We start from the raw sequence: 10,367 nt of genomic DNA on the forward strand, positions 1-10,367 counted from the left end.
TGGTACCCAATCCAATGTTTATGCCGGACCGTGGCAACCGATCCTATATTTATGCCGGAACGTGGCAACCAATTCCATGTTTATACCGGAACATGGAAACCAATCACATGTTTATACCGGAACGTGGAAACCGATCCCATGTTTATGCCCTAACGTGGCAACCGATCCCATGTATATGTCGGAATGTGGCAACCGATCCATTCAACAACCACAATCACAATCACAATGTTTATTCTCACAATCATACAACAAGAGGTGATTCATAGCATATAATTATTCAATTATCCTCATTTACGATTAGGGTGATCAATAATGCAACATTCGCATACATACATGCATTATAATGAGCAATTACAAACATATATCCCACCAACCTAAAATCACAACCATCACATACCTCGAATCCAAGCTTGAATCCCCTAAGGCACTTGAATCTTCCCTTTCCGGATTCTTCCCGCTTGTTCGTGGTCTAAAAACATACAATTAACGCAAGGATCAATAAACGAGGCCTAATTACCCGGATTATAATCAACATTATCAACCCTAGGCCAAACCCTTGATCCCCATACCCATATTAGGGTTTCTTCCATCATAAATCACAGATCAAAACCCTCCCCCATCAATAATTACCCAAGAAACTATGTTCTATGGATCGAAAAATGGATTCGGGGAGTTAAAACCTTACCTTTAGCCTCAAGAATGGTGAAAAACGGTCAACAACTCGTCTGGGGTCGTTCCTTAGCTCTCAAAGTTGAAAAGTGCAGAATAAAGATGTTTTGGGGTTTATTTATGACTTTAAGTCGCGTCGGACCCGCCACAACGGTCCTCACCCCGCTACAGCTGCCCTGCCCTGGCAGCAGAAATCCCGCCCCAGCAGCTTGCACGGAACCAGTGAGCTATTTTAATAATTCCAAGACCCTGATTTCACAAAACACCTTTAACCAACGACGCTTAGAAAATATTGTTCACGCTAAGATCGATTACGGGAGTTCTACTCACCCGAATTCAATTCTCTAAAGTCGTACAGATTTCTTAACGACTTATCTAACCACTCATGTAATCAAAATCATAAATAAGTCACTCAATTATTACCATATTTCCCTACACCATAACGACTCTGATTTCGTCCAAATCTGGACTAGGTTGGGAAATCCAAAGTTACTACTCAAAAGTTTTCTAGCCCCAATTCTTTCCCCATTGGCTTTTCTATAACGACTGGAACAGGTCGTTACAATTTGTGTACTTTTTTCAAAATTTAAATCAATTTTATTGTGGATCATTCTCACGAATACCCTTATTTGGGGTGGTTTAATTCTTGTTTCTCAATATTTTAAGTGAAAAGAGTCGTTGGTAAAACTTTTCCTAATATTAAATTATAGGAAGTTCTATGGATAGTTTATCTTAATGGATAATAGAAATATTTTACCATGGTACAATATTTATTTATTTTTCTATGTAAAATGAATATATAGTTAATATGTATTGTTTTATTATTTGTATTAATTTAATGAAAAGATTGCATATAGTTTCTAATTATGCAATTTTCTGTATTATAATTATGCATTTGTTATTGTCAAATTTTTCCCAGATTTTAATTAACTTCAATTAATTTACTTTTCTGATCAATAAGTTATATGATCAAAACATGATTAGTGTATTAATTTGTGTTTTTCGATTCTTATTAGAGACAAAAGAATAATAATATTAAGTGTTAATTGATAACTTGGAAAATAAAATAGGTAATATACTATATATAATAATTAAATTTTTATTTGATTAATCTTAAAGAGAAAAACATTCTATTGTAAAATAGATTCAAAGAATACTTTTTTCTTTCCATTTTAATTAGAAGGATTTTAAAATTATATTTGAAGAATTATTATGAGCATTCTTAGTTTACCTTATTACTTCATTTGTACATTTATATATATATATATATATATATATATATGTATATATATACATGTATATGTATATGTATATATACATATGTATAGGTATATGTATATATACATATGTATAGGTATATATACATATGTATAGGTATATATATATATGTATACGTATATTATATATATGTATACGTATATTATATACATGTATATACATGTATATGTATACATATGTATATACATGTATATGTATAGGTATATATACATATGTATAGGTATATATACATATGTATACATGTATTATACATACGTATACATATATGTATATGTATACGTATGTATATATACATACATACATATACATATATACATATATGTATATCGTGTGTGTGTGTGTATGCAAACACAATATTTATTATGATTCAAAAAATAATAGTTGTATGTATATATATACATATACATATGTATACGTATATATATACATATGTATACATGTATTATACATATGTATACATGTATTATACATACGTATACATATATGTATATGTATACGTATGTATATATACATACATACATATACATATATACATATATGTATATCGTGTGTGTGTGTGTATGCAAACACAATATTTATTATGATTCAAAAAATAATAGTTAAATATTACATTAACAAAATATTAGAAAAAATGACATTCTTTGATAAATGTTAAGATATTTAAATTATAAATAAATATTTTATGTTTGATAAAAATAAAGTGGAACTGTGCGGACTACATATAAATTATAATAATAAAAATAATTGTTAGAAAAAAATGAAGTCGTATTTTTTTTATTTCAACAACACATATTTATGAAGTTGTTTTGCACTTTAATCAAACAAAATTTTACAATAATCTTATCAATTCTTGATAAACAAGCAAGAAGAACAAAAATTAAAAATTTAAAGAAAATAATTTGGATAATTAATAAGTTGGAGAATGAGAAATACTTGATTTGTTTTTTACGAAAAAAATATGGACCACAGTTTCTGAAAATAAAGTGTATTTAAAAGGGTCTGAATGAGAATAAGGCCTCATTTGTTTCCATTAAGATTAAGACATCTGAATCTGAATAAGCATCTAAATACTAAGATGTGCATTAAGATCTGGATGTCTAGATCTGAATACACATCTGAATATTACGATGTGGTCTCTAAATTTGAACACTGAATATTAAGATGTGGTCTCTAGATCTGAACACTTAATGAATAAGATTGTCTGTTTTCAATATCTTAATGTGCATATGAAATTAAACATTAGAAACATTTCATTTCAACAAGAAAGTATTACTTTTCAATAAAAAAAAAAAAAATTTAAATTTATATTTGATTAAAAAATCATATGATATGCAAATAAAAGTTATATATCGATATAAAAGTTATTGTAACGTGATTTCTTCTAAGAATTCTACATGAACATATTTTTATAAGAAATATATCATGAAAAAAATATATTTCATAGGCATAATATGATATCAAAAAATTCAATAAGTATGATAGATACCAGTCGAAAGATAATAAAGAAGGTTTCACATCATCAATACCTAACATATATTCTAGCTAATCAGAAAAATTAAAGAATTTCTATATTTTTTAATGATCTTAAATCAATTGTCTAACTTGTGTACCTCTAGCGTCATCATGCTTTTCGGTAGCTGTCATCTTCACAAAATATACTAACAGTTCTATTGTATAATGGTTCTTCTTATCCAAGTCCATCTAATTTTTTTATTTGCATTCTTTAAAGCTAGGTACACAATTTTTTTAATCAATAACACCAAGCAGTATTCATCTTCTCATCAATTTCTTCCTCAAAACTTTTATTTCAACCAAAATAGAAGATTGGGATGAAGAATTATTAGGAGTTCCATCATTTTTGTCACCTAGCTACTAGATATAGGTATAACTTGGACTCCAATCATGAACTTTTGTTCCAGTACAACCTTCAAACAAAAGTTGTACTCAAATTTGTAAAGGGTATTGGTGAAGTCTTTGGCCTAAACAAATTAAATTTTCATAAGAGACCTCAGATATGTACATATATAGTAGTTGTTTTTAATCATGACTACTATTTTTTTACTCAAAAATATTGAGTTCTTGATAAACATCAATACACTCAAAAATATTATTTACAACAAAAGTTCTTGACAAAAATCAATACAACCTAAAAAAATTGTTAATATAAGAAAATATTTGTAAAGGTTATGAAAACTTACTAATTCAAAAGGAAAAAAACGGTGTTTGGTTGAGAAAAGAGAGGAAGAAAGTTTGTAGGGAGACAGAGCAAGTCGCGCAATGAGAGAGAGAGAAGACGTGATATTTTTCTAGTGTATTAAATAAGTTTGAATGTTGTTAAAACTCTCCTACAGATCTGATTCGTTCAGTTCTTTTCAAATCCATTCAGAGGGTTTTTTAAAAAAATAAAAAAATGGACTTAATGGGCTGAATCGAATGATTAAGATTCAGACCTAAAAATCAAACGCACTTAATAGGCTGAATCTGAGTGATTGAGATTCAGACCTCCATTAAGTGCAAAGAAATGGGGCCTAAGACTCTATCACAGATCTGATTCATTCAAACCCATTAAGAGATTTTTAAGTAAAAAAAACAAATGCATTTTATGGGCTAATGTCCGAACAATTCAGATTAATACCTCCATTAAGTGCAAAGAAATGGGGCCTAAGACTCTATCACAGATCTGATTCATTCAAACCCATTAAGAGATTTTTAAGTAAAAAAAACAAATGCATTTTATGGGCTAATGTCCGAACAATTCAGATTAATACCTCCATTAAGTGCAAACAAATGAGGTCTTAGGCCTCATGATTTCTTTGCCTTTAATGAAGATCTTAATCTTAATTATTCAGATATGAATCATTCAGTTTGTTTGTTTTCAAGCTCTGAAGCTTATTCATTCAGATCAAATTCATTAAGTGTGTTTTTTATTTTTTTTATTTTGCAATCACTTAATGAGTCTGAATGTTTAAGATCTATAAGAGTCTTAATATCATCAAAATGTCTATTTAAAACATTCTTCAAAAATGATCTCCATCTACTTTTAGCCACCACCGTTTCAACCACAAATATCGCCTCCGGCCACCGTCAATCACCACCACCTACGATTCACAACTATCATCCTTAGTCCAACCATTACTACCTTCAATCATCAAAATCAAATTCACATCACCATTAGCCATTAGTTACAATCATCACCACCAATCCTTATTACATCCACTAATCACTATTGATAATTATCCCCATTAGTCAATATTATATATCATTTTCACAACCCAATCTCTCAGGTCATGATGACACCTACTATAACTCACCAGTAGATAAGTCAACCCGTAACCCGAAATGTCAAGTAATGATGTAACACCCCAGAAGTTAATAAGTTGAATTGGAAAGGAAATGTTGTAGAAAGTTATTGGTGCAACTGGTTCACGAGGGCAAAGTACGGACCGTACTTGGTTCCACGATCCGTAATTGTCAGTCATAGATGATGTCCTAAAAGTTGGAGAAAATTGTAAGTCTCAGATGACTTTTTACAAGTCAATAGGATGGCTCGTGGATGGGTGTACGGACCGTAGTTGGGTTTTGTGGTGGTGAACTTCGAAAAGTGAAGATGTCAATGGATTGGGTTATACGGATGAGTTGTATGGATCGTAAAGGGGAAGACAACCCTTGGTTGGGTCTCATGGACTCGAGTTTCAGAACCCAATGATTGTAGTACATTGGGTTTACGAATGGCAGTGTACGAGTCGTACTATGGACCACGACTCATGGTTGGCCGATCGTGGTTCTTCACCAGAGAAATGGGTTTTCAGGAGTTGGATTCACGGACGACCAGTACGGTCTATAGAAAGGAATACGGACCATAGAGTGTGTCCGTAGAAGAGGATTCAACAGTTGTAGTAGGGGTTAATTGGGTATTTTCCTATCCTTTTAATTGGTAAACTAAGTCGTTTCTAGCCTATTCCTCATACCTATAACCGTTTTACTCTCAAACCCCCACCCCCCATCCCCTCTTTCACTCTCAAACTCCCAAAGCTCTCAAGTCTTCTTCTTCAAGATTCCCTTGAGGAGATTCTAGGGTTCTTTAAGCTCCAAGTATCCTTTACAGATTTCAAGCTAGGATTTCTCAAGGTATGTGGAAAGTTCATCAATGGATACTTTTCATCCATTGAATCTCAAAAGATACCTAAATTTCTACTTATGATTTCTAACCAAATTTCTAGGGGTTTTCATGATTCTTCCATGAGTTCAATTGAAGTATTATTTTCTCTCTATAAATGAACTTATTATGTATCATTTGATCATAGTTAAATGTTTTCAATGATTTTTACATGAACCTATGCTAAACAAGTGACCTTGATATGAAATCAAGCTTTAAGGATATATGCATGCATTATGAATTGAAGTACTTATGAATCAAGGATGCTTTTAGATAAAGTATCAAGCATGTTTTATGAAACAGAATGCTTCCGATTGAAGTCATTCTTATTATAAAAATACTATCATGATTTAGATGTTTTAGATAAGTCTCTTATGAATTGATTATGTTATGAAATCATCATATTTTAAAGGAGTTATTCTTAAGATTATAGTCTTCATGATTGATTTGGTATTTCTAGATTCTTATCATTTCAAAGACAATGAATAAGAATATGATATGATTATGTATGTTTTCCTTTAGAAGTTACTTAGCATCGAGTGGACCTTGGGATGAAGGTTCACCTATTAGTAGAGGTATGAGACCTTTAGTAGAAATCTTCTTGTCCCGACGTGCCACCGTAGGATGAGATGAGTCACCCATTAGTAGAGGCTTGACTCCCTAGTATGTCACTCATTAGTAGAGGCTTGACTTTAGCTAGTAGATCCACATAAACTTAAGATTATGGTCCTTACCTGGCAAGTAAGGCACTCTCTTTTCAGTGTGGGAGTAGTACACTGAGATTCATGTTATAGCTCATATGGTTTATGTCTATTAACAGCATCTCCCACAAAAGAATATGACTATGATTATGACTTATACTTATGATATGATTTTCAAAATATTGTACTATGTTTCATGAACTCAGCTTATCAAATCGTGTCATCATTGTCATATTTACTTGGTCATGCATTATCATGTTCTCAGATTTATCATGTTATTATGTTTATATTCATGCATCTTTTGTTATACTCAGTACATTTAGAGTGTTGACCGCATACAACTCTTGTGCCTATATTGTTTTATAATATAGGATCTGACACTCCATATCCAGCTTGCGGTTGGCACAAATCCTTGTCACCTTTATCCAAATTTGGTGAATCCTCATGCTTCGAGGACATAACCACACATTATGAGTTCTTTTATTTTCTTTCAGACTCTTTCAGTTTTCAGATTGTTCAAGTGAGCTAAGGTTTTTCCTAGTCACTTATTATGTAGTAGAGGCTTGTTGTCAGACATAGTATTTTATTTTTTTGCATTTATGATTTTGTACTCTTTTCGGCATTATATGAGATTTCTACTTGAGACTATGATTCCGCTTAGTTCTCTCTTTTCAGGCTGTTGAAGGCCGTTATGGCGGCCAAATCAACTGCTTGGCTGAGGCCTCTACACCGGACAGATGTCCACTACGGCGGTCCTTGGCTTGGTTGAGACCTCTACGATGAATAGATGGTCGTTATGGCTGTCCTCGACTTGGTTGAGGTCACCACGATGGAAGCCTTCCGCTATAGCGGTACCATAGGGTCCCATGAGGATAGAGGTAGCTAGGGGTATCTCCCCCAACTCCCCCATTTCACAACACATCAAGAATTTAGGACAACACAAGAATGTCTCATCGGAGTTCTACTAATCTATTTTTCTTTCTGATAGTTTTCATGGATCACTAATCCTCTCAACTAACATAATCATGAATCACAATACTCAAACACTATACCACTAATCACAAACGGTTCCTAAACCCACCACACCTGATTTTCGCCAAAACTGGTGTAGCCTAAATCTTTCACCAATTCTCATCCCAGGCAAACTCTAATCAAATACATCAATTTTAAATTGCTACAACGGAGCAGGTCGTTATATACTCTTTTTAGTGCATATTAATCAAATTTGTGAGGCAATGCACACTCATTAAGAAAAAAAATTAGGACATAAATTGAACACCACTTTCCACTTTTTCCCTTTTAATTATTCTCTAACTATTCTTGAAAATAAAAATAATTCAAAGTAAAATTATAAATATGAACAATTAACTTTTTTGAACTTATCACCTTGAAAATGTAATGAGGAGCAAAAATGAAATAAATTTCGAATAACTTTCTTCAATATTGAACAAATAACTTATTTTGAACATTAAAATAGACTAAAAAAATTCAAATATTATAGACTACAGGGAGTACTAGAAGAAGTGGCTTCGGTAAACTGAACCGTATGCCATCTCTGAAACTGAATAGTAAAGCTTCAATCACTAACAAGTGTGTTGCAGGTCTGATTCTCATCACTTGAGAATAGCAAAATTACATAGAATAAATCAAGAACAAGTTCAAAATTTAATTACAATAATAATAACAAAAGGATCAAGACAATTGATAGAAAATATAAAACAAATATAAAAGCAATCGATTGAAAATAAGGAATCAAACAGCGGATTGAAAGAAGTGATGAATCATTAAGATGCAGAGCAACAAGCTTTCTTGGTGTTTATCTCCTCTGCTCCAACAACAAGAGTCTTCCCTTCTTTAATGTTAGCAGGTGCAGGGTTTTCTGAAGAGAGTGACTTCTTACTGATTATCCGATAAATTTCCGAAAGATTCATCTGGAAAGCCTTCTCAACATTTGTTGCCTCCAAGGCTGATGTTTCTATGAAAGAAAGCCCTTCTCTTTCAGCATAGCTTTGAGCATCCTCTGTAGCAACTGCTCGCAAATGCTTCAGATCTGTCTTGTTTCCAATCAGCATAATCACAATATTGGAGTCTGCATGATCCCTCAGTTCCTTTAACCACCGGCTGACATTTTCAAAGGAAATGGGTTTTGTCACATCATATACCAGAAGAGCACCAAGAGCACCCCTATAGTATGCACTTGTAATGGCTCTATATCTCTCCTGTCCAGCCGTGTCCCAGATCTGAGACTTAATGATCCTTCCCTCTACCTATGCATATATGATACATCATCAGTTTAGCAGAAACTATATTTTTTTCAAATGTACAATTAAGTAAAAACTAGGACGAGTAGAAACACGTAAAGAATCACAATTTACATTTGCTCATTCAACAAACAAGAAGAAAATTGATGTAACCTTGCTTACAGCATGTAAGAAGCTCTGTTGAATATTAAAATCTATGCAAACTATCATGGCATCCACACAAAGGTAGAGTTCATTTGAATGATTTTGTGGCAATCATGTTTGACCTCCTAGAACGTGGAGCAATACACTTAACCTCGCTCTTAGCTCAGGTAATCCTGGCTATTTTTCTAGTTTTCCAGTGAAGATGACTGTTCTATGCATCACGCATTCAATTTGCAAATTGAATATCATTAGAAATACCCCTTTATATTTTTGCTACTTGAGTGCAAACTCCACCAAAAAGTAAGAACATAGGATAAAATTATAGTTATATAGAAAGTATTAACCTAAGTGCTTGGACTCGGGTGCGGGTGTCCGATACGGGTGCGGATCTAAAGGTCGGATCCTTTATGATCTAATTTTTAAGATTCGGGGATACGGATCCATTTATGGATACGGGTGCGGGGATTCGCCTAAAAATAATTAGACTATCTAAAAATAGAGCTATAAAACCTAAATTATGAGATATGTGGAGAACTTGAGGAGAATTCTGGAAGGAGATCAAAGGAAAATGAGTGACATAGAAATTTCTATATAAAACGTATTCTATTTCCTTCAATTTCACCTTAGCTTTTGTATTGATTACAAAAATCATTAAAATTGTCCAGACTTTCCCCATCGATTTGGTCAAAGTACCCAAAATTGGTTGACCAAATCGGCACGGGTGCAGCACCAAAAGTGAAGAGTCTGAGCAACTTAGGTATTAACATAAGGTTTTCTACTTAAAATTTGCATGCTAATAATAGAAGGTAGGTGTTTGGTCAAGAGAGGAACTTTTTTTCATTGAGTAATTTTCTTTTAATAAGAGCTCTCTGCATCATGAATCTAGGATTCTTAAGAGCAAAAGTTGAAAACATATTTGGAACCAAACTCAAGCAAGTGATAATTTATCAAGGGCAAAGGGTCAAATTTACCCCTAAACTATACAAAATGCCACAATTTCTCCTTCCATTAATAGTTGGGGCCACCTATGCTATCAATCCAATTGGCTCAATAATGTCGTTATACACTAATGGACCTAGCTTGGGGTCGCCTATGTCTCTAATTAGCCAGTTTTGTCCAATTAAATGACATGGCTCTAGTTAAACCCCCCCCCCCCCT

The 10,367-nt window shown here is 32.9% G+C and overlaps 1 protein-coding gene across 1 annotated transcript in view; it reads right to left on the reverse strand.

The window, feature by feature from the left end:
- Positions 1–8,316: 8,316 nt before the first annotated feature.
- The window catches only part of LOC102604566 (ras-related protein RABA2a-like), a 5,413-nt gene continuing 3,362 nt past the window's right edge, over positions 8,317–10,367 (reverse strand). The window contains exon 2 of the mRNA XM_006339869.2: positions 8,317–9,071. Coding sequence (XP_006339931.1) covers positions 8,589–9,071 — 483 coding nt within the window. The 3' untranslated portion in view covers positions 8,317–8,588. The remainder of the gene's footprint in view (positions 9,072–10,367) is intronic.

This window comes from Solanum tuberosum, unplaced genomic scaffold (assembly GCF_000226075.1).
Source record: "Solanum tuberosum cultivar DM 1-3 516 R44 unplaced genomic scaffold, SolTub_3.0 scf00012, whole genome shotgun sequence".
Lineage (NCBI taxonomy): Eukaryota > Viridiplantae > Streptophyta > Magnoliopsida > Solanales > Solanaceae > Solanum > Solanum tuberosum.